General features: G+C 33.9%; 1 protein-coding gene across 3 annotated transcripts; it reads left to right on the top strand.

Moving 5' to 3' along the window:
• Window positions 1–11,611: 11,611 nt before the first annotated feature.
• Window positions 11,612–25,260, top strand: LOC116106061 (bifunctional aspartokinase/homoserine dehydrogenase). 3 transcript variants are annotated; one of them, XM_031392419.1, is made up of 13 exons: window positions 11,612–11,765; window positions 11,835–11,985; window positions 12,443–12,520; window positions 12,607–12,722; window positions 13,232–13,285; window positions 14,065–14,152; window positions 14,288–14,380; window positions 16,296–16,336; window positions 18,715–18,768; window positions 18,978–19,141; window positions 20,543–20,615; window positions 22,256–22,430; window positions 24,801–25,260. In XM_031392419.1, the coding sequence occupies exons 1-12, from the start codon at window positions 11,661–11,663 to the stop codon at window positions 22,379–22,381; spliced, it is 1,143 nt and encodes a 380-aa protein (XP_031248279.1). In that variant the 5' UTR covers window positions 11,612–11,660; the 3' UTR covers window positions 22,382–22,430; window positions 24,801–25,260. The 3 variants fall into 3 exon arrangements, with proteins under 3 accessions (XP_031248279.1, XP_031248278.1, XP_031248280.1); XM_031392418.1 differs by lacking the exon at window positions 24,801–25,260 and adding an exon at window positions 22,736–23,005; XM_031392420.1 differs by lacking the exon at window positions 24,801–25,260 and adding an exon at window positions 22,736–23,005 and having other exon boundaries at window positions 20,546–20,615.
• Window positions 25,261–25,769: the final 509 nt, after the last annotated feature.

Here is a 25,769-nt window from a genome sequence, read left to right on the forward strand (position 1 = left end):
ATATATTTCATTATATTACTTAATTTACAAAGTGATGATTTCCAGAAAAGATTATTAGGAAGAATATTTATTCTTCTTTCAAGTAACCGATCGATTATTATTTATCCAAAACCGAAGTTATCGATCAATTTGACAGAAAAATTAAAGTTTTTCAATGTGACAATAGAGGAGAAATCATTTTATTAATCATCTTAATAAGAGTGACATGTTTTATATCCTAGGCAAACGAAAGCATGAACGGATCGTTGACTATGCTTTTTCATGTAAACTGTTGAGTATCTTATAGATAGATTGCAATACTCAACTTTGAAAAGTGATACATGTGTCCCTGTTGGACATCAAACTCTTTCAAAGTCATTGTATGAACAAACTTTCTTCTTCAAACATTCACGTAGACGTAGGGATGTAAAATTTAATTTTACCCAAGCTAGGCCAATATGTGTAAAACCCAGGCCAAGGCTTGAAAAACCAAGCTCAAGATGCAAAAATGGACCCGTGGATACAGTACCCGTTTTTCCAGGTCTACAATTCAAGATACATTAATTAATTTTTCACTACCAAGTACCAAAAAGACTCTAAAACTAATAGATGTTATCTAATTATGTTTAGGGGTGGCAAAACTCGGTTAATCGGACTTTCTTAAACTGAATTAAAAAACCGGTTTAGACATAAATCGAATCAAAACTGGACTAGTTTTCAAACTGAACCGATTATTCAGCTTGGTTAATCGATTAACCGGTTTTAAATCAGTTTTCAAAATTAAAAATTGAAGTCCTTAAATTTTCCTTCTTCCATCTTTCCTCCTCTCTTTCATTCATTTTCTCTATTTTATGCAACTTTATTGACTCCCCTTCTCTTTACTTCGGCTTTTTCTTCTCATCTCTTTTCTTCTTCCTCAATTCTTCGTCTCTTTCTTCTACACTTTTCCTACTATTTCCTTAGCCTATTTTCTTATCCTCATGCTTTTTTCCTTTCTTCTCACTTCCTCTTATTCTTTCTTTTCTCCTCCTCCTCTTTCCTCCTCCCCCCCTATTTTCTTTACTTGACGGCCAAAGAATGTCTTGGCCGCCAAAATCTGGCCGAGCGAAGCTTTTGGGTGACAATGATGATCCATCAGCGTTAAAGATACCAAGGACGGTGGACAAATAATTTGGAATGTGCAGATTAACTGAATCCATCTGGGGTTGACAAAAATTTTGCACTGCCAAGTTTCTTTCTCTTTCCAGAAAGAGGAAGCTTTTGGGTGGGAGATGTTGAAACTTGAAAGTAAAGGAAATTCAAAGCTTGATTGGATTAAGTTTTTAAAGTTTCTTGAAGAGTGCGAGTGAGCCAATAAGGAGGCGAGAGGAGTTTAGACTTTAGTTAATAGTTATGCAACATTACAACTTAGGGAGTTAGGGTTAGGCTCTAAAATTAGATTTAGATTCATTTAGGAATTTTTTTTTTTTTTTTTTTATTTAGGAATTTTTTTTTTTTTTTTTTTAAACCCGTATTCCAAATAGGTTTCGTTTAACCGAATATTTTTTACTGTTGAACCGATTAACCAGTTTGAACATTCTCTTGAACTGACACCGAACCGGTTTTAAAAAAAAATCGATTTTTCTGTTCGGTTCAGTTTTCAGACTTTTTTGCCCACCCCCAATTATGTTTATAGACATTGTATCTCATAAAAATACCATAATACTCCTATAAATAAAAGCTATATTCTTTCACTCAAAAACCCTTCCTATCATATAAGTTTACTAGAAAAGCAAATTTTCAAAAGACCAACAAAAATTCGATCTTCCATATATAGCCAACAAATCTTAACCGTCAAGAGCAAGAGCAAGTGGTGTAAGAAATATTCAGATTTAATTTCTATAAATGTGCCAAAATAACAATCAATAATCGAGACGTATAAGACAGCACATTTTTATTTTTACTTCTATTATACAAACATAAAACAAACAAAAAAGTCATGTATCATTAATTAATAATCTTCTACTCTTTTTTATTTTTTGTTTTTTTATGAAAAAAAAAAAAGCAAGAACTAAAATAAAAAATGGTATTAATGAAAGACATGAATTAAGGATTTATTTAAAATGACAAAAAATTGGGGGTTTTTAGTAACTGATAACTTTTTCAAACCCCATACCTTTAAATCCAAATAATGGCCTCTGTTCATATAAATATGTACTTTTTTCTCTCAATTTTGTTGTTTTAATTCAGGTTTCAGAATATAATTAAAAGGGCAAAGCATCGGTGGTGGGATTGAGTTTCGATAGAGAGTGGATGGAGGCAGGAGTTGTTTTCAATTGGGAGTTGTTGGCGGCGGTGAGATTGATTTCAAACTATAAATTGACCATGGCTAAGAAAATAATTCATTCTTTGATTTTTTTTTTTTTTTTTTTTAATAACAATCAAATTAGTTGCCATTTGGTTAAGGTTTGTGTTATTCTGATATTTTACTGAATAAAGATTGTGTATTTGTGTTCGGTTGAGTGTATATTGAAATGTTTACTATGTTTTTTGTTTTAATTTCGAGAAAGACCGACATGATGACTTCGAGTAGAATTTTTCAGTTCACATAGCATTATGCTAATAGATCATCCTCAAATGGATTATCCAATTCGCGAAACCATTCACACTAACACTGAAATTTTACTAAGGGATAAAAGCTTAAAATGAGTTAGCGTGGTATTACGCTAATTGATTTTGGCATGTACGCTAAGTGATTATAAGTTTAAAAGAGTAATACTATACCCACAACCTTTTTATATAAACTCATGTGATAAAAGATGATTAGATGAAAATTTATTTTAAATTTAAAATGACCTAATCATCTTTTGTCACATAAGTTAGTGAGAAAAAATTTGTATAAAAAGATTATAAGTATAATATTACTAAAACCTAAAATCTTGAGTTTTATCATTTATGCTAAGGGATAGAAGCAAAAATTGAGTTATCGTTAATTTAGGCACCATGACGAGGGATTAAAATCCTAAAATTAGTTAGCATAACATCACGCTTACTCATATTTTGAACTTAATTGCCCATTGTTCTTCCTTTTCAGTCATTTGTTTTTTTTTAATTTTTAATGGTTTAATGTATCTTCATTTTGTAATAAAAATTAATTGATGTATTTGTTGAAATGCGAGGATGGGTAAGAAACAAGAAGAGGAAGAGAGATCAGAAATTGGGATGGCAATTTTTCCTGCCCCATTCGGGGAGAGAATTTTGGGAACGAGGTGGGGATGGGGATGAAAANGCATCCGAACCACTTAAAAAACTCCCTTTACATTTATTTCGCTTTCATAAATATCTCTTTTTCATGTGTATTGAGCGGCCAATCAACGTTATACACGTGAGAATTCGTTGGTGCTTAAACTGAGCATCAACATATAACCTAGCCTGTGAGTTTATCAGATAAGGTACAATTTATATTCATGCCCTATGCTCTGCAGTTCTCTATTCCAGAATTGTTGAAGTGCCTTTATTTATTTATTTATTTTTTTTGATGCGTGCTAATGATTGGCTGGTAACTTAGTGCATGGACACATACATTCAGATGACTATTATGGCCTTTAATCAATTAATTCTTTATTTAGTTTGCTGTTTTGATATATTTTTGCTTTTGTTAATCTTAATTCCTTACTGTAAAATTCTAATTTTACTGAAACCGCCCAATATGAATTAGGAATATTTAAGGAATATTAATGGATGATTTGGATGGATTGTAGGGAACAGTTTAAGTAAAAGATTGAAGGTACTCTCAAGTCTTACCTAGCCCTTGTGATTAAGAGTTTTTTTTTAAATTTTAGGCATCTTAGAGTTAGAGATGAACACAATAAAATAGGCATCTTAGAGTTAGAGATGAAAATAATAAAATATAAAAAAAGCAAAGGCAAACATCCGGGAAAAAAGATGAAAGTAGAAATAAAAAATATTTTTAGCAAAAAGTGATCACATGGTGGCCTTGATCACCCGCACTAAAAGTGAAAAGCACTAAAAAAGCAAACAAGCAACTGGATGCCATAATTCTTCCTCCACTATCAAAGATTTTTCATTAGTTTGAAAATGTCTTTGCACTTTATTAACTTTGCTCTTTAACTGTGTTTTTAAGAATAATGGTGTGATGAATAATGAATTGAGACAGTAGCTTAGGAAAATGAAGTAAAAACGAAAGAAAGAGTAAAGCAAATTTTTAGAGGAAACGTAACTGAATACTTTTGTGTATTTTCTTTCTTATTTCTCAAGTGTACTTTTCACACTTTTATATACAAACTAATTACAACTAAAAGCCCATACAAATTTGTTACAACTTAAAGCCCATACAAATTTGTTACAACTAACCCAACTGAAATGTAACTGTTATAACTAAAAGCCCAACTAAATGTAACTGTACCCAATATTGTTAACAGAATACAGTTAACAATATTGGTCAACTTTAGTCAACACTGCTTTGTTTCTTATACTCACATCCTGCCACAAATCAAACTTCCTTAAACCTCTCAGTCTGCTATTTCTTTCACATTCTAACATCCACCTGTAAATCAAACTTCCTTGAACCTTTCAGTCTGCTATTTCTTTCACATTCTAACATCCACCTGTAAATCAAAACTTCCTTGAACCTTTCAGTCTGCTAATTGCTTTGCACAACACATTTACTCAATGACTTTGGAGGCATTAACACGACTGCAGAGCAAATAACAACTTCATTCTGAACAACTTCATTCTGATTAACTGCAGTGCTGCTTAATCAATTCTGAGAACTTTCACAATAATTCCATAATTGCTTTGCACAACCAGTTACTATATAAGCTCTCCATACATTAGGCAGAATACAGGCAGAAACTTCACAATGATATACTCAATAACTACAAACACATAATCCACTGCAGGAACTACACTTCACAAAAAAAAAAAAAACATTCTGCAAAAAACTACAACTTCAGATCTGCAGGAACTACACTTCACAAAAAAAAACTACATTCTGCAAAAACTACAACTTCATAGTTTTGACTCCACACTCCAACTTCAACTTCATAGTTTCTCTACTCAATAACTACCAACTCAATAATCCACTGCAGAAAACTACAACTTCACTCAACAACTATCAACATAGTGACTACACAGCTTCAAAAAAAAAAAAACTGCAAAAACTTACAACTTACAGTTTTGACTCCACTCTTCACTTACTTCTGCAAAAACTACAACTTCACAAGTTTTTGACTCCACACTTCAACTTCTGCAAAAACTACAACTTCACAGTTTTGACTCCACACTTCGACTGCAACTGCTCATTTCTCTACTCAAACTACCAACTCAATAACTCCTGCAGAAACTGCATTTACAACAAATTCTATTGTAAAAGCAAAGTTCACAGCCAGTTTCTTTGTAACTAACAACTAATCACGTTCCATACAGAATACACAGCTCAATTACAGAATTACAACGAGTGTACCAGATGTTAAGTCAACTCCACACTTCGACTGCAACTGCACATTTTCTCTACTCATAACTACCAACACAATAACTCCACTGCGAGAAACTACACTTACAACAATTCTATTGCAAAAGCAAAGTTCACAGCCAGTTTCCAGTTTCTCGTAACTGACAACCAACAAGCTTCCATACAGAACTACACAGCTTCAATTACAGATTACACTGAGTATCAGATGTAAGGTCAATCGAGCTAAGGAAGGTGGAGCTTGTATGTCAGTTTCTGTCTCAGATTTTCAAACCTGGAGGCAGGCAAAGCCTTTGTAAAGATATCTGCTTTTGATATTCAGTGGGACATATTGAACTTTAAGATTGTGAGAAGTAACCTGTTCTCTAACATAGTGTGCATCAAGTTCAATGTGTTAGTTCTACCATGAAACACTGGGTTAGAAGCAAGAGACCCAGCACTTTGGTTATCACACCAAATATTGGAATTCTGACAAAGAAGACCAAGTTCAGAAAATAAACTACAAAACCAGGCAATTCAGTAGACCCTTGAGCAAGTGCTCTATACTCAGCTTCAGTGGAAGATAGGGCCACAACTTTCTGCTTCTAGAGTCCATTGCAGTAGGTTGTGCCAAGAAAGACACAGCACCACTTGTGGACCTCCTGTCCTCAATACTACTGGCCAATCAGCATCGGTATAGCATTCTAGGTGATTCTATGGCTTTTTGTAAAGAGAATTCCATAGTTGGAAGTTCCTTTAAGATACCTAAGTAATCTCTTACAAGCTTGCCAATGACTGTGTAGGAGCCTTAAGGAATTGGCTTAATTTGTTAACACAGTAAGCAATATCAGGCCGGATAATGTCAAGTACTGAAGGGCTCCTATTGTATTCTATATAGAGCTGCATTTTCATAAGGATCACTATCTTTAAAGTTAACTTTGTGCCAATGGCCATTGGAGTGGTACAAGGTTTGCAATCCTGCTATTAGTCTTTGTTAAGAGATCCTTGACATATTTTTCTTGATTTATGTGAAGTAGAAGCTGTTCTAGTAACTTCAACCGAGAAAATACTTGAGAGAGCCTAGAACCTTAAAGCAAACTGAGTATTCAGTTTATGTATGGTTCCAGCAGCAAATTGGTGTCATTTCCAGTCAGTAGAATGTCATCTACATAACAAGCACAAACATAGTCTTTTCCAGTTTTTTATACACAAAAAGACTTGGATCAGCAACTACGAGTGAACAAAATCCCAGCTTAAAAAAGCCTTTTTTAGCTTCTCAAACCAGGCTCTAGGAGCCTGTTTTAGACCATAAAGAGCCTTAACTAATCTGCACACATGATGAGGATGTGAGAACTGACAAAGCCTTCAGGTTGGTCAATATTACCTTTTCAGTAAGTTCTCCATTTAGGAAGGCATTGTTGATGTCTACCTGCTGAATTTCCCAGCCATTATTCACTGCTAAGCTCAAAATAACTCTGATTGTGGGTGACTTAACTACGGGACTGAATGTTTCTAGATAATCAATTCCCGGATTTTGTTGAAAACCTTTGCCACAAACCTGGCCTTGAACCTTTGAATGGAACCATCAGGATTATACTTATCCGAAAAACCCATTTACAACCTAAAGGATGCATTTCAGAGGTAGTAGGAACTAATTCCCAGTTTGGTTAGCTAGCAAGGCATCAAATTCAGATTGCATGGCAGCTTTCCAGGCAGGATGTGAAGAGCTTCTATAACCGTAGTTGGTTCTGTATTGTCAAGAGAAGATGGGGAACAAGGATGGTATTATGTGCTTTGGTTTGGACCTAGTAAGCATGGGATGAGTGTTCAAGCAGGGGTGGAGGCTTGGTTAAAGACAGCTCAACAGTAAGAGGGATATGCATAAGACTCATCTGATCCTACAGTTAGGGGGATAAAAAGGTGATGTGGATGAAGTAGAGTTAAGAGAAGTAGAGGACATATTAAGGTCAGTGGTTGGACTGAACTGTGAAGATGGTAAAGGCTGAGGTAGATGAGATTGAGAAGAGCAGGGAGATGATAAAGGAAGTGAACTAAAAGGGGCAATATCCTGTGAGATTGACTGTTCTGGTGTGGAAGGACAAGCAGACAAAGGTGAATTTGAAACAGGATTAATAGATCACTGGAGACAGAATCAGGTATAGACCAAACTGAAGGAAAAATAAGCTAGAAACAGACTCAGTGTTTGTGGAATGGGGTGCAGACTTGAACTAGAAAAATTGGATGTTTTAAAAGGAAAATCAGATTCATCAAACTGAACACTTTGACAAATGTAAATCCGACCAGAAATATCCAAACACTTGTATCCCTTATGATGCAAACTATAGCCAATAAAGGTACATTTGGTGGTGAAGAGTTAAACTTATGGCTGCTGTATGGCCGAAGGAAGGTAGACAGCACATCCAAAAACTTTAATGTGGGAATAATTTGGAGAAGTTTTGAATAGACTTGGAAAGGAGATATATGGACAGTACTGGTGTGGGTAGTCTATTGGTGAGGTAAGCTGCAGTTTGAAAAGCAAACCACCAAAATTTAAGTGGGCATACTATGAGCTAACAAAGTCAGGCCTTGTTCCACAATTTGCCTATGTTTCCTCTAACTCTACCATTTGTTGGTGAGTGTGAGGACATGGATGTCTAAAAAGATGCCATGTTCTTGTAGGTAAGGGACTAGCTTCCTATACTCACCACCCCAATCGGTTTGAACACATTTTAAAGATGTGTTAAATGCTTTTCAACTAAGACATAACTGTTTAAAAACACTAAAAGTTTCAGATTTGGCTTTAAAGGAAAAGCCAGGTGAATCTACTATGGTCATCAAGAAATTGAATGTAATACCTATACCTTCGGGAGTTGTAACAGGGGAAGGGCCAAAGGTCAGAGTAAACTAACTCAAGTGGTTTAGATGCAGATATGTGGATCTAGGATATGTAGATTGATGTAGTTTACCAATGGCAAGCTGAGCAGAATTTATATCATTCTTAGTAGGATAAGGTAGTTTCAAGACATCAAGCACTTTTGTAAGAATAGAGAATTAGGATGTCCTAATCGGTTGTGCCACAACATGACATTAGTAGATTGACAGGGAATGTTTGAAGAGAATTATTTTATTGAGTATAGATGCATCATCAGTACAGATAACAGTATTGGATACAAGTGGTCTATTGTATTGCATACAATTTTGATATTGTAAATCATCACAGACAGATTTACAGCTACTAAAAACATGTTCTGGCATCAATTGTGTAGACAACATTTGTGTAGGAAAAGAAGTGCTACAAGACTTATTATATGACTTATTTAAAATTGGGCTACTTTTGTGCTGAAACTGAACAGACTGATCCAAACTTCTACGGGGATAGGTAATGAATAAACTGGAGCTTGAAGTTGGTATAATCCATCTTTAAGCATTCCTTTGAGAAGGGTTACTTTGGAGTGCTTGTCCTTAACCACACGAATCATAATAAAAACTAACAGTGACAGGATTATCTTAGTAATTAGAAACACTAAGAAGATTTTTGTAATGTGAGGGACACACAAGACATTCCTAAGGTGCAGAGTCTAAATGGACAATTTAAATCAACAGAACCAATATGGGAAATAGAGAGAAGCTCACCATTGCCAACCTGGAGTTGTTTCACTGCCTGCATAGCTGGTGTTCTGTGAGTTGAGAAAAGTCAGAGGTAACATGGTCTGTGGCTCCAGAATCCATGTACCATGCGCAATCATGTACTGTAGAAGGTGTGGCAATGTAATTTATGGCTACAGGATGAGAATTGTGTAGTGAGTTTGAGCCATTAAAGCTTGATTGTGCAGATGAGCAGTAGCATGAACAGCAGTGAGTTTGGCTGGTTATCAACATGTACAATTGTGGATCCAGGTGGTTGGTGGAATGAGGAAGGTGTTTGAGACATCACTGAGGATCTGGAGTGGGGATTATTCACGTGGTGATTAGAACTATGACCATCAACTGGATAGTAAGAGTTTCCAGTTCCAAGATTATAATTCCAGAATTCCCAATTCCAGTTAAATGAAGGTTGTCTATTGAAGCTGGAGATTGAAAATTGCTTCTAGTTGAGGTGTTATTTCCTGTAAAGTTACATCAAACCGGTGGTAACAATTCAAGGCTAAATGTCCTGTTTTCCCACAGACTTGGCAGACAAATTTGCCTCTGCCACCCCCCCCCCTTGCCTCTTCCTCTATTACTGAAACTACCCATGAAATTGCTGATTGTAAAATTGGTTTTGAGGCGTGGATAATTGGACTGAGTTTGGTTAGATCCAAGAAGAAAGGATTGGGAACATTAAAGGTGCTAGGGCTATGAGTGGAGGTTGTTGTTATAGGTATTGACACAGGTTGTGTTTTTTTGTTCTCATTGTCAACTGACAGAGCAGCGACATTAGCTAATCCTCCATGAAACTCATTATGACTACAGAGTTCATTGTTGCATGCCCTTTCAAGCCTAAGCTCAAGTTTTGTGAAAACATATCTGTGCTTCTTGGACAGATATGGGACAAGTTTGGATTCAACTAGTTGTGATATTCACAACAGCTGATCATATTCAGACTCTAGTCCATCCGAATGTAATTAGTAATCTCATTCACTGTTATCACTACACCACTAGATGTAAATTCTCTGCAAAACCTTTCATCCGAAGGAAATAATCATGCATACTCATGTTCTCCTTTCTGTATTTTGTAAAAGACTCTTAACATGTAATGTCTTAGCCCTAGATTCAGTAAGAAATCTTTTTCTCACGTGAGCCATATTTCAGTAGCAAATTGACACTTAGAAATAACAGCAAACATCGACTCTGTATGGATGAGAGTAACCAACTAACCAGCATTTTGTCAGTCCTCTTCCAATATATAATTCAGGATTAGATTTCTTGGTTACCTCTAAGCTTGAAGTGTCTGATTGTGCTCTGACGAACGGGGCTGGGCATGGATTTAATCCAGTCAAGTGCTCTCAAGATCGTGGGCTCCTACTGCGAACAATATCTGGGACTTCCAAAAACGATGATTGTCCCGATTCAACTTTGGTGAAATTATTGGAAGTGTGATGAATTTGTTGATGATGAGTTGATGAGGTTAACAGTATCTGAGGTGATTTTGTTGTTGTTAAATGAGGAGGAATTGAAGAGGAATCAGCCATTATGACGTTTGTCGATGGCTCTACTAAATGATTGAGACAGTAGCTTAGGAAAATGAAGTAAAAACGAAAGAAAGAGTAAAGCAAATTTTGAGAGGAAACGTAACTGAATACTTTTGTGTATTTACTTTCTTATTTCTCAAGTGTACTTTCACACTTTTATACAAACAATTACAACTAAAAGCCCATACAATTTGTTACAACTAAAAGCCCATACAATTGTTACAACTACACAACTGAAATGGAACTGTTACAACTAAAAGCCCAACTAAATGTAACTGTACCAATATTGTTAACAGAATACAGTTAACAATTTGGTCAACTTTAGTCAACACTGTTTTGTTTTTTATACTCACAATGAAAACAAACATTATTAAATTAAAAACTCACACCCAACATATATATTCTAATTACTCAATATAACCGTTTTCATCCAATTTTCATAAATAAATAAGAAAAACTTATACAGTCATATAAATGTATATAATATATATTTAATAAACTAATTGAAAATTATCATTGAGGACGGGTATGGGTATGGGTTTTGATACCGTACCAGGTATGAAAACTTTTCCCATCCTCGCCCTCAACTTTGGAATTTTATGGGTAATCCCATTCGGTGGGAATAGTGGGTTTTATTACCATCCCTACACCTTGAACTTAATGTCGTCAGTCGTGGATGTGGAAATTCATAAATTAAAATTTTATATAAACTTAGTAATTTACGGTCACTTATTTTTTTTTAAATATGTTAGATGAAATTACAAGTATCTTTGAACGTTACCTTCTTTTGATGAGGTTAGGGTTGGAGGGTAGTTTTTGATGATTTCCTGAAAAAGTGTCATGAGTAGGGTGTTAGCCAAACCTCAAGGGCAGAATTTGACATTCTCAAACAAAAAAAAAAACAAAAAAAAAAAAAAAAAAAAAAAAAAAAAAAAAAAAAAAAAAAAAAAAAAATTAACCCGATTAAAATATAATTAACCAAGTATTGTATAAAGCAATTTCCGTAGTAAAACTCCGAACACGCAAGAACAGAAACCTGAATGTGAAGCAACAACTGAAAGATGACAACAATGAAGAATATACCTCTGATTCTGATGGGATGCGGAGGCGTTGGACAACAGCTCCTCCAACACATTGTCTCCTGCCGATCTTTTCACGCTAAAATGGTACTTTCTCGAATTAATTTATGAATTAAATTGCTGAATTGGGAATTGATTAATTGGTTAGAGTAACAGGGAGTCCATTTGCGAGTGGTGGGAATATGTGACAGTAAATCGATGGTGGTTTCGTCGGATGTTTTGACAAGAGAGCTAAATGATAACTTAATCTCCCAAGTTTGCCGTGTCAAGTCCAATCGTTCTTCTCTCTCAACACTTACTGCTTTTGGTAATCTTCTTCTATTCTTATTCTTCTTAGATTACTGTTTTGTGTTTCTCTTATGCTCACTGACGGAGCCAGAATTTTGTTTCAGTTGGGGCAAGAAAAAAAAATTAAAACATAAGAATTGAAGATTAAAAATACAAAAATTGACTATTACTATTCAAGTAAATGAAGATAATATAGTCAAGAGAAAAAAAAAAGGTAATTTGTTTTGCAATTATAAGTTACATTGGTTATTTTGCTTATGTGGTCTATAGTCTATATTCAATACAAGGAAAAAAAAATGTAAGTTTAAAACATTGTGAAGGTTATATGCATTGAGACTACTTCATGAAATAAAATAAAGGGTTTTATTATTAAGAATACAATTAGAAGGTTATTAACGAAATTTTCTAGGGTGTCATGAGCCCGCTGAGCCTTTTGTGTTTCCTTCCCTGCTTATACTTATTATCTCTTTCAAAAGGTGAATGCCAAGTGTTTATGGATTCTGAATTAAGAGGGAAATTTTTGGACATTGCATCTCTTCTCAGTAAAGTGACAGGTTTGTGATTGCAGTTCTCTAGTAAAGTGAATTTCATAGTTGTTGTTAGATTTTGGAGAATCTTAATTTGTTTAATTTTGTAATAGGTTTGGCCTTTGTGGATTGTTCTGCCAGTTCTGAGACTGTTGGAGTGTTAGCCCAAGTGGTGGATTTGGGTTGTTGCATTGTCCTGGCAAATAAGAAGCCTCTTACTTCTACAATGGTAGTTACTCTTTAAGTTTTTCTTTGTAGTTGGCAAATGGAAATAATTTGACATGTGTGGCTATCTTGTGATTTTGCCCCATTTCATTCTTATAGCTTCTTATGTAGATCCACTCTGATGAACAAACTTATAGACTGTTTCTTAGAAACTTGACGTGCAAGTATTTCATGCAGTTATTAAAATTTAAGCAATGCCATTACTTTTGATCTTTTTATCATTTGAGATTGTTACTTAACGGTATCATTTCCTACAAAAATTTCTATTGAATCAAGAAATTATGGTGGCCAGGGAATAATAACTGTTTTTCCTTATTTAAATTGCTTATAAGGTTTATTAGGTTGGAATCAAGAGAGCAATATAATTATTCTGTTAATTGAACATCATTCTTATTTGCTGTCTCGGTATCTACCTTGTGGCTTTGTTCTTTATTCATGCTTAAAAAATTCTCTCACAAGTTATGCTATTACATGTGAAATGTCTCTAAAATCTTATCTTACTCTGTCATGAAGGAGGATTATGACAAATTAGTCTCACATCCACGCCGCATTCGGCATGAGTCGACGGTGAGTGAAATTTTTTCCGCATGAAGCTTGTATTGCTATTTATTGAACTTTATTAAAAAAGAACTCAAATTTGAAATTAACAGGTAAAAGATGCAATTAGGCTGCAACACATACATAGAAAGCCAGAATTAGTGTTGGAATTATAACTCTTATCCATTTATTATCTTTCTTATTGTGTTGCTGATACTCAGTTGCCAGGTGCTTTTGTATCAGGTGATGCCTGCACCTGGGAATTGCAATTTTGTGCCTTTTACTTTGAAGCTTGTAAAATTTGTTGGTTCTAGTGTAACAAAATTCAATTTCTAGTGACAGTTTGTGGGACTATTTCTAGTGCTTGGTTGTGGGCTGTTTGATTTGAAATAATCATTTCATAGTTGAGGGAACGTGATGAAAAGTCATTTGAGTAGTAAAAGCCACACAATATTCTCATAGTGAGATGAGCAATTCATTGTTCTTAAAATGGTAGTTTTGATATGGTTATTGTGGTGATTCTTTGGATCTATATAGAATTTTTCACCTCCTAGGGGTGAGTACATCCATTATCTTATGTAATTTTTGGTAGAGTTTGCCTCCTGAGGTGTAATATCGTAAGGTATAAAATATGGTGAAATTATATTTTTACGTCATAGTTTTTGCTGGAAGTGAAATAAATTTCTTTCTCTGATGTTAGCTGTGTGATTTATTCTGGGATTATTATTTTGTTTAGTCACATTTATTATATGGTTATTAGTGAAGTATCTCACGTATTTTTAGCTGAGTTGATGCTTCTATCATAATAGGTTGGTGCTGGCCTTCCTGTCATAGCATCTCTAAATCGGATGATTTTATCAGGAGACCCTGTCCATCGTATTGTTGGAAGTTTGAGTGGTACAATTTTTTTCTGACATTCATTATGTCTATATGCAGTTATTTAATGTTTCTTTTGTGGCTTGCTTATATTCCTCTGTGACCATCATTTATATATGTATATTGGCTTTGATTTGCCTAAAATATCTGTAACAGGTACATTGGGGTATGTAATGAGTGAGGTTGAAGATGGGAAGCCTCTAAGCCAAGTTGTTAAAGCTGCAAAAAGCCTAGGATACACAGAACCAGGTTTTGATGTGATTTTAAAGTTCTACATTTGCAGTAAATTTGTTCACTGTATTTTGTTGCTTTTGCCAAGTATGTGTATGCATGTATTATGTATACATATATGTATAGAAAAGGTTTCCACTCTTGAAAATGAATTATGTCTTAGTAATTTTTTCTTTTAAAAAAAATGTATAGATACTATTTTTACTGATTGTGCTACATCTCTTTGATTTCTTGTAACTTGTACATTTATACTCTTGACATTTTAAGTTTTATTTTATTCACAGAGGAAATTTAGTGAATCTTGTTTGACAACAAGTATTATAATCAAAGGTTTGTCTATTTGGAAAAAAAAAAAGAGTATTATAATCAAATGATATTATATCTCAAAAAAAAAAAGAAAAAAAAAAAAAAAAGAAAAATTATTGCCTTATAAGGGCCTTAAAAAAAATGTTATAATAAGAAAGAATCCTTGTGAAATATTACAGAGTTGTAGTTCGTTCCATCTAAAGAATTTAAGGGACGGTGTGATGAAAATTTTTCATTCATAAACTGGGGGGAAATGTATTCATCTTTCAACATTTCTGAAATTCTCCTGAAGCACCCTTTTTGTCATTGCCTAGTGCGGCTATAGGCTATCTGTTGTGGTTCCATAAAATATTCCTCTGTTTTGGTGTTTGTTCGATTTCTTTTTTGGACAATCTTTTCTAGTTAATGTATCTTTTGTAATGAAACAGTTAGAAAAGCATTTACAAGAGTTCTGTAAGTGGAGATATAAAGCCAAAAGGAAAAGAATATCCAGTTTAAACTATTTATTTCTTTACCATGCTAAATCTACATTGACTCTTCCAACAATAGGTGAAACACATTTATTTTGACTTCTTTGGAAATTTGAAACGAATCATGAGCAGAATACAGAAAAACAGAAGTTGAAGTATGACTATAAACAATTAGTGATAAAAAATTGTGTAGTCTTATAAAACCTTTTGAGGGATGAAACCTACGCTGAAGGTATGTATTAAGCAAGTATCATGATTGTAATAAATCCCGAAAACTTTATAGCTAGCATAAGTTGGGTAACAAATGCAAATAAAGATAGCTGTGGAATCTGTTAAACAGAAGGTTATAGCTAGCATAAGTTGGGTAACAAATGCAAATAAAGATAGCTGTGGAATCTGTTAAACAGAAGGTTTGCATCATATTTGAGATTAAATGATTGTGACTAGGACATCATATGTTCTGATAAATCTTAGAATATCAAAAGATAGAAAAGAAAATGATGAACAGCTTAAAAAAATTTCAATGAAATGATGGTTCTGAGCTTTGTTAAGCTGTGACCAGTAGATTTGGGTTCTAATTATAAAAAACCTTGATTTGGTTCGTATAGTTGACAAGGTGGGGTTGATCCAATGAACTTTATGGAATCTGAATCCTGATAAGGTGAAACTATAAAAGTAGTACCAAAGCAAGAATTTGATGCACTGTATTGAATTTCTAAACTATAGAATCTCCATGGTTTATATGTAAAATAAGATTCAATTTGAAGCTTTAGCGACTGATGACTCTGATGAGGTTCCTATGTGCCTGTACTGTTAAGAAGGCTTAAATTACAGTAGAAATTGGTATCTAATCCATGAATCTGAAGTCAGTAGTTCCGTGAGACTATTAATTTTGTTCTATAGTAATTTGTACTTTGACCCAAGTTTTCTTGGTACTTTTTTTATTAGCAAATTCTTCAACCATTAAGAACAAACAAAAACACAACTTCCTCTCTTGAGGGCTTGACATGGAAAGGAAAAAAACTATTGTGATTGGTTTTGCTTGGTTACTTTCATTCTTATTAAGACATAGTTGGTACCATTCTCTTGGAATTGGCTCCTGAAAAATTAGAACTAGATTTTTTTATTGATACAGTTTTATATTAATTTTAATGCAGATCCACGTGATGACCTCAGTGGGATGGATGTTGCCAGGAAGGTTTGGATTTTTTTGTTCTTGATATTGTTGATTTGTTATGTTTAATGCAATTTTAAGCCCCTATGCTACAAGCTCTGATGTACTTAGATAAACTAACAATCACTAATTTGTCTGACGTCATCACAATAATTTGTATTGTTGAAATTGTACACTTGGTATTTAGATTACTTTAAAACAAAAGGACAATAGACATTAGGATTTGGAAAATGATTGTAACTTCAGTTCTTTTTTTTTTTTCCCTATTTCCTTTTTTGTTTTTTTGTAATGCACAGAATGTTTTAATAAGTATAAAAGACGTAGTAAATTGTCCCTTTTGTACTTGTTTTCAGAATCAACAAGACTTTAGTTCTTTTATTCAATATTATGGTTATTCTGGGAAACAACAGAATATTGAAATAATGATGAAACTACGATGATGAAGGTATATGGAAGGAAAGGTAAGGGAGTTGGCAGCAGATAAAAAGAGAGGTGTTAGGAAGATTCTTATTGTAGAAAGGTGTTAAGGAGTATATTTTGGCTGGGACAGATGGCATATACTGGTTGGTTAGGAAGGGAAATTCGGTTATTGAGAGAGAATGTGATGAGAATAAACAGAAGGAGAAAGAGAGAACTGTTTTATCGAGAGGAAATTGGGAAAATAGGGAGGAGCTAGCCCTCGAAGCTTAGCATTTAGGGAGGAGTGATGGTCCTGGTGTTACTAAATTGTACAAACGCGTATGGAAAGAGGGGGGTTAAAAAGGGTAATTAGCTTGGTGACAGGTGGCCTGGGCAGTTCGTTAGGATCTGAGTGTCAGAATAAAAGAATAGGGACGCGTTTGTGGGTGATTATTCTGAATGTCTGGGTAAAAGTTGTTTGGGAGGTGCTGACCCTCGAAGACCAGTTTGTTTCTCATTTTATTCCAGTTGTTTTTGTTGATACAGAGATATTGCAATGAATATTACTTTTCACTTTTAGCTACTTTGTTATTTTGAGTCTGTTGCCTTGTTTACTGTTCGATTGGTGTGTATTCTTGATGTTTGCTGCGAGTTGTTTGGTTTGTGTTCTGGATTGTGTGTGAGAAGGGACTCTAAAGTGGAGGTATTCATCAAGGAGCTGGTCCTCGAAGTCCAGCAGGCTGTGTTCATTTTGTTTTGTTTTGTTTTATCCTTCTTTTGTTAATCTTACTTGTTAATGTTTGCTGAGCTGAAGTTGTTCTTGACTTAGTGTAGACCGGCTTAATATCAATATATATATTCTGGTTGTTTTCAGGGTTTGTGCAGTGTTCTTGTGTGTGTTTCTGGGTTTGTTTATTGGTGATTTTTACTATTTTGGTTGTGTGTGTTTGAGATACTGGAGTGGGTATCTATCAACCTCATCATTGTTCCTAATATTTTCATAATCAACAGAATTTGATATATGTCTAATTCCACCACCCTAATTTAGTTTGGGACATGGAATGAGTGAGGTGGGAACTTTTTATCACTTGTTTGTTGAACGGAAAATATTTATGGACCTGGCTTCAGCTGGGATACCTAACTGATTTAGCATGGTGGAAGTAGGGATAAACCAAAGCTAGGCAATCTTTTTTGGTCGGAGGTTAAGGACAAGTTGGTCTGGGGTAGCATGAGGGTGAAGTTAATGGTGTGCTGGGCTTTTTCTTTAATATGAGGTGTGTAGGAAACACTGATTTTATGCATCTGTTTCTATTAAAATGGTTGCTGGGTGCTGTTAAATTTGTTTTGAATGTGATCTGTGGAATTGACTGTAGCTGTGTTAGAGCAATAGGTAACCCTTTCCTGCCTTAAACATTTTTAGTGTACAATTTACTAACAAATTGCTTTATAGCAAGTTGATTAGGATAATACTTACTAAAGGGGAGGGTGTAGATCGGAATATTAGGTGATACTAAATATTTTTGTTTTAAGTTTAAGGTTAAAATAGTCAAACTATATTAACTGAATGAAAAGATGAGATTATGCGTGACAATTCTACCATCCACAGTCAATTCTAAAAGATATGTTGTTTTTGAAAAAGTGTTAAGTGTGCTTGATGTTTCACCAAATCCCATGGGGTCCATATAATTTACACTAATCTAGTTTATGTTATGCTCTATTTACAACTTGATCTATACTATGGCTTACTAAATGTAGTACTTCAACGGACAGTTATGAATTATTAAATCTAGTATTTGGATAAACTACTGTTGAGTCATAACTGTTTTTGATGATGTGATAATGTATAGTCTCAAAGATTAACTAAGCCAAAGTTATTGAACAATTTTTTTATTTTTTATTTTTATTTTATTTTAATGAGAATGTAAAATTTAGATAAATTGGCTTAGCATAAGTATATGCATATACTTACATGCCATGCTTGTTTCGTGTTAATATTAAAATAGGCTTTGATCCTTGCTCGGCTTCTTGGGAGGAGAATCAACATGGGTAGCATCAAAGTAGGTGCCACTGCTTGTTCTCTCTCTCTCGCTCTCTCTCTCCCTCTCTCTAAATTATTTTTTAACTTTTTTATTATCATTATTTGGAAGACCATTGTGATGTAACGATAAGTATGCATGGTTGAACATAGGAACTGTCTGACAAATCTGTAATTTATCTAATATCTATTTTTTGAATTTTGTTGGTAATATTTATTTCTATTCCATAGATTGAAAGCTTGTACCCTGAAGAAATGGGACCCAATGCAATGTCAGTTAAAGACTTTTTGAGCACCGGGCTTCCATTGCTCGATAAAGATATTGGGGAGAGAGTTAGAAAGGCTTCTCTTTATGGGAATGTGCTTCGTTATGTCTGTATGATCGAGGGCTCAAGGTATTCTTACCACTTCATTCTAAATTTTATTCAATGCACATTTACACACACACATGGTCTACGTTGAATTTAGCCATAGCACCCTTCTTACCACTAATCCAAAAATTAAGTTGATTGGTAAGGTTTCTACAACCAACAATAGGATTTAAGATCTAGCATGCCCTCCTCACACACAAGTACCACTAAAACTCAATGCAACTTACATAAACTTGTAATCGGTGTAATGAGAGGATTTGAAGACAAGACCATTTAGTTACATGTTTATGATACCATGTTAAGTTACCATTAACTTGCATTTGATCTCTAATAGTGCCTTGATGTTAGGATAGTGAATAACAAGCAACCTTTTGATCTGAATCTTAGTTATACTGACTGCACCAGCTAGAAGTTGACCATTTCCCTGCACAGCAATCTGATATGATCTTTTACATGCTTCTTGCTTGGAAGATGTCACAATGTCTCAAGCCTTTGCTTTGTTTCTTGGTTGCATACCACCTTTCACTACGTCTAGAAACATTACACAACCTTTGATAATTGGTGTCAGATCAATTATTCAATGCAGAAGAAACATATTACAAGCAATTTCATCAGTCTTACATAGTCATCGATATCCAAGAAAATTGATGAATGGAGCCTTTTGCTTTTGATATAATATGCTCTAAACTTAGTATTATCAAAGCAAATTTCTGCTAAGCTTTTGTTAAATCTTGAGGTTGAAATATATTCTTGGTTTCTTCTGGCAAAATGGCCATTCTGCATCATATAAGTAGTTTGTGATGGAGCTGTATTATTTTTAGGGATCTATTTAAATGAAATTAACCCAGCAGTATTGCATTGAGAGAGTAAAAGGTCTTCGGTTTCAATCATACATCAGAAGTTCAACTCTCTGGGTTACCACTTGTTTGGGATGTAATATTTGACAATTCCCTGATTGTCTGGGTTACGAAATTGATGAGTAATGGTCAGAAATGGGCAGTAAGATGTCTGATCAATTATTCAATACGAAAGACATATCAGCAGCAATATCATTATTTCTGAGCATGATAGTTTATGACTAATGATCTGAAACAGGCAGGAGGAACACTTGCATTTCATTTTTATGAACAGTTTGGCTCTTGTGTGTTCAAGGCTCTCTCCACTTATTCGATATAGCATAAATATAATAGCTATCTTTAGTTTCAGTAAATGTTAGTATATCTCATATACCGGGTTTGATTCTTGTTAACTTGATTTTGTGGGTTGTATTTGTCCAACATGCTTCCCCACAAGGGCTAATAGTAATGTACTCCTACATTGGTATAGATAGTAGTATTTGGTATGGTTTCTAATACTCTAGTTTGAGCCTTCATCAAATCTCTTAAGCTACAGAAGCTTCTTTCCTATGATATTTAACTTTCTCAGCAGGGTTGAAGTTGGCATTCAAGAGCTTCCTAAGGACTCTCCTTTGGGAAGATTAAGAGGAAGTGACAATGTGGTACTCTCTCTCTCTCTCTCTCTCAGATAATGGCAGTCTTAATGTCGGAAATGCTTGGAAACTCCTATATATATATATATAAGGACGTCCTTACTAGAGAAACTCTTATATATATATATATATGTTAATGACTAAAGCTCCATTGCTGATTGAACTCATAACATTTACTGTTGATGATTAATAATCGGGTATAATTGTTTTGACGTTGAGATGTTTAATATTGATGGTTTGTCACTACGTTCTAGTTCTAGTTCATATGTGAGAGGAAAAAGAAGTTTTTTATTATTCTACAAATATAATTCATATATATCAAAGGATAGTTGGCTACATTAAAGATCATTGTTCATGTTTGAACACACCCTTATCTGGATATAATTTTTTAAGTTAATTAGCAAAAAAGAGTCACTTAATCTGAATTATTGACTTTTGGAGTTTTGTTGAGTGAAAGTGATATCTTTACTTCTAATAAAGTTTTAATCATAGTGGATGTGCATTTTGTATCATCCTTTCGATTTTGTAATAAGGGCAAAACTGAAATTACTTATTAGCAAATATTAGATTGTATATTCATGTCATTGAATGCCTTTTTTACTAGCAGGTTGTAGATACACTACTGAGAATTTATTATCCAAAAATTGTTTGCTATGCTATAACTGGTACCCAATTTTCAATTCCCCATCAGACAGAACTGGTCCTTGAGATGAGATTGCAGAGGCTCAGTCTGATGGGATTTTTCTTTCTAATAGAGATGGTGCATTGGGCAATGCGTCCCATCTACCGATCTTTGACACTTCCAGGGGGAATTCAATTTCAATTTTATCAGCTTCACTGATTTTTTTTTTTTTTTTTGTTTGTTTGGGGGGGGCGGTGGGTTTGTTGCTTGATTTCACACTTTGTAACATTTGAAGAGTGATGGCCATGTATTAGGAGTAACTAAAGTAAATAATTAGTTTCTAACTGTTTAAATTTATGTGCATGTCCATGATAGAAAAGGGGTAGACTTTGCTCTTAATTGTTGAAATTAAGAGGTGGTCCAGAATCTGCTCACTGACACCTATAGGATTATTGAGGTCCATTTGTCAAAACTAGTCGAACAGAGTACTACTACCTGAGGGAGTTGACTCTTTATTGAAACTGAATAAGCTAGGTGTTTTTGTCAGGCATGACTATGCCTATCAGATTTTTTCGACTTTCTGCTGCCTCTTCTATTAAGTTCTATATTGTTAGGATACAAGGGATACAAGGACAGAAACCAGATTTTCTTAACTTCAGGTTACATTACCATACAAAAACAATTTGGTTCATGTCTTTCGATCTAGATGCATCTAGGAGTGTAGCCATTGGGCAATTAACTGGGTTACTTTTCTGTTTATCAGCATGAGTTTCCTCAATATTTTCTGTGTAGCACGTTTGCTTTTAATCTACAACTGTGGCTGTCATTTTGAAAATACAGTCTTGAACATCTTAAGATGTTATGTAGAGTGAAGATATCCTTGAAACTGTTCAGAATCTCATCAAGATCTACTGCACTCTGTTTATATGACTATGTCCTACATTCTTAAGCTGTTTCTGGTAAAAAAAGGCACTTACCTTAAGTTATTACAGATAAACTTACTATTAATTTTCGTACTGAATTGCAGTTGGAAATATACAGTCGTTGTTATGGTGAACAACCATTAGTCATTCAAGGTGCTGGAGCTGGAAATGATACAACAGCAGCTGGTGTACTGGCGGATATCCTTGATATTCAGGATTTATTTCCTTGAAAGAAATTGTGCTCCTTAGTTAGAAGATAGTTGGAATCGCAGTTGCTAGGTATGCATTTAAACTTGTGTACAGATTTGCCTAACCATTATATTGTTCTTGGTTTGGGATTCAAAATGCATAATATGAGTAGTTTTGAATTGGTTTCACATTAGAAAAATAACTTGTTTTATATGGCTAAAGTAGAAAATGATAACAGTGATATGCTTATGAGAAAATGCTTTTAAATATGATCATTGGGCATTTAATGGTAACATTCATATGTTGACATCCATTATTTTTAGTCTTAATATTTTACGGTGTGACTAGAATTCTGATGTGAACGTTAAAATGTCAATACCTATATGTGTTTGTAGGATCGGAGTTAGAAAGTAGGGACGTCTCATTAATCTGAAACACACACAAATCATGCAGCATTTTGCTTTTATACCGAGCAAGAGTGGATGTCATTCATTATCTTTCTTCAATAGTCAAGACTCCAGCTCACATTATATCATATCATATGTACTCTTGTTTCTTCTAACTTCATTCAGAGTCACATTTCACATGATGGTTTTCTTCTAATGTTGTTATATGTCAACCACATTCTACTACACTGATGAAAATTATTTTATATTTGTGACTTCTGCTTGACTCATCAATTATATAATATTCTTCCAATAGCTCAAGAGTCAGCTCCTCCATGTTTCTCATAAAAATTTTTCATTTAAATGTCATCAATAATCTTTAATTAATACTATGTAATGATGGTCTCATTCTTAGAATATTTAGAATAGGGTTAGCATCTTTTAATTTAAGTTACAACATATATTTATGGTCATTGATTAATTGCAATGTAACGGCTATGAGAGGGTAGTTGGAAGTGATTATTTCCTTTCTTTTTTTACATTATTAAGACAATAATTAGGGCTATACTTTGTGAATAAATCAATGTTTTAAAAACTGGACCGCTCCTTGACTTGGTCAAGGGGCCAATTCTCAGATTGATAAGTCTAACCGGTCGGTCTGACTGGTGTACAATAGATACATTCTTAAACAACTCTATCAGTCCTTATAAGTTTGAAAATTATAGACACACCCCTAAAATTTTCATAAGTCCCTGTAAGTTTGAAATAAAGCAAACGCACCCCTGTAGCTTTTATTATTCTTTTCTCTCTCCCTGTTACTTTCTTTTTTTGTTTTTTATTTCTCTCTCCCCATCACTTTCCCCTCTCTCTATTGTAATTTTTTTTCTCTTTTCTTCTCTTGGTCTCCTCTTCTCTTCCTTCTTCCTTCCTCTTGCTCTTCATTTCCTCTTCTCTTTCTTCTTCCTTTCCCTCCTCCTTACTTCACTTGACGGCTAAGAAGGCCTTGGCAGTTTCAATCTGGCCAAATGAGGTCCAAATCGGACCGGCCACTTCTTCCTTCCCCTCCCCTTACTTCTTGTTCTCCACTTTAACAAGGAATAAACCCTAAATTAGAGAGCCAAAAACCATGCTCCAGTGATAAAACTCAAAATTAGGGATTTGGAATTAGATTTTACTATTGGAGAATAGTTAACCCGGTTTTGCCCCTAAATCGGTTGGATCGATGGGTTGTTACAATAACATCGGTCCAATTGTGGGTCATACCGGGTTAATTCATATTCCTGGTTTTTCAACTTGACCGGCCCAACTCGGCTTAGTGGTCGGTTCTCAGTCGAACCGGTTAAACCGGTCAGGCTCGGTTGGGTTTTAAAACAATGGAATAAATAATGTCAAATTAATAAATAATAATTAGAGTTTAACTTGTAATTTGTATTTTAAATTAACTATGAATGATGTGCATGAAACTACATTAGATTAAGTGTTGATGTTATTTAAATAGAATGATAGATCTTTTAATTCATCCCTTAGAGGTTTCTAAATATTTAAAAAAAATAAAATTAATTAATTAATTTTTACAAGAACTCACTTTTCACCTTGGACCCCCCAAGTAACACTTTACACAACAATTCCCTCCGGAAGTATAAACAATAAAGGAATAATTTTAAAACCAAAAGAATTTTTTTTTCAAAAGTTACACTATAAATTTATATATAAAACTAGTTGAAAGCCCGTGGGTTGCTTTTGAAATTGGTTTTCGACACGTTGTTTATCTTTTGAATCATGTTTATTTGGTTATGAATTTAATTTTGACATTACTTTTTTTTTTTTTTTTTCAAATTTCAATATTTTGATTAATTGCTATTTGTATTTTATTGTATACATTGTTTTGGTAATAGTTTTGATTGATATAATATATTATCACATATTTAATAGAATGTTCAATTAATAAATAATATTTTATTTTAATTGCATATAAATTTTATCTGAAAAACAATATTTTATTGTAAGTTTTTTTATACAGTGAATAAAAGATTAATAATAGTATTTTTTTTTTTTCATTATTACACATCAATAGTAAAATTATCAGGTGGTGTTGCTTTTGCCACATCAGTTTTAGCAACAACGGGCGATGTCTCTAGATCAGGCGATGAAAACTCTTGGGAGCTGAAAAATAAAAACCTAAAAGCTGGACCCAACAAGAAAATTAAATGATAAGAATCTCAACCCACTTTTGTGTTAAGAGTCTTCCTGTGGCAATAACTTTTACGGGCCAGGAGTTCTGGATGAGTCTCCAATTGGGAAGATGAAATTTCTCTGTAGCTTTGGTGGAAAAATGAGAGACTGCGAAACTGACTTAGAGTCTTGTAAATGTGAAGGGACTAACACCATTCAAATCGTTTGCATGTGAATGTGAATGGTCGTCTTTACTTGAAAATTAATCAAGTTTGTATTAGACTTTTGGATGCTCGAATTACATGATGCCCCAATTACATGTGAATGTGTTTAATAATATTTCATCATGTCAAAACCTTTGGATGCTCCAATTACATGATGTCACATGTTTAATAATATTCTATCAGTGTTTATGTGAGAATTAACCAAGTTTTACTTAAAGACTTTTCGAATGTCCCAATTACATTCTCGTAAATATCTTTAACTGTTTATATTAAACAGCAACACATAACACATACAATGTAATAAAATAAAAACTTATGAAACTATTCATATTAACAAACCTTTGAAATTTACATAAATGTATTACGAATGACATACAACATATAAGAGCCTTTAGATTTACATAAATTTATCTCTATATAAAGGGAGAATGACATTTTTCCATCCAAGGTTTGGCGAAATGACATTGTCCCACCCGTCAAGTTTCAAAATGACACTTTCCCACATTTTGTCCGATTCTGTTTGTTTTTTTTTTTGTTAATATTTAACTAAAAAGACAAAAATACACTTAAATAGTTTATTTCTTAATTAGTTTATTATAAATTAAAATTTAGTTAAGTCATAATGATTATTTATTAGTTTAAGCGTA

Source organism: Pistacia vera, unplaced genomic scaffold, assembly GCF_008641045.1.
Source record: "Pistacia vera cultivar Batoury unplaced genomic scaffold, PisVer_v2 Contig509, whole genome shotgun sequence".
Classification (NCBI taxonomy): Eukaryota; Viridiplantae; Streptophyta; class Magnoliopsida; order Sapindales; family Anacardiaceae; genus Pistacia; species Pistacia vera.

Coding starts and splice junctions, on each gene's coding strand:
- LOC116106061 (XM_031392419.1), top strand. CDS start 11,661: ATGACAACAATGAAGAATATACCTCTGATTCTGATGGGATGCGGAGGC. Junction 13,286..14,064: donor GCATTCGGCATGAGTCGACG/GTGAGTGAAATT, acceptor CTATCATAATAG/GTTGGTGCTGGCCTTCCTGT. Junction 14,381..16,295: donor CCTAGGATACACAGAACCAG/GTTTTGATGTGA, acceptor ATTTTAATGCAG/ATCCACGTGATGACCTCAGT.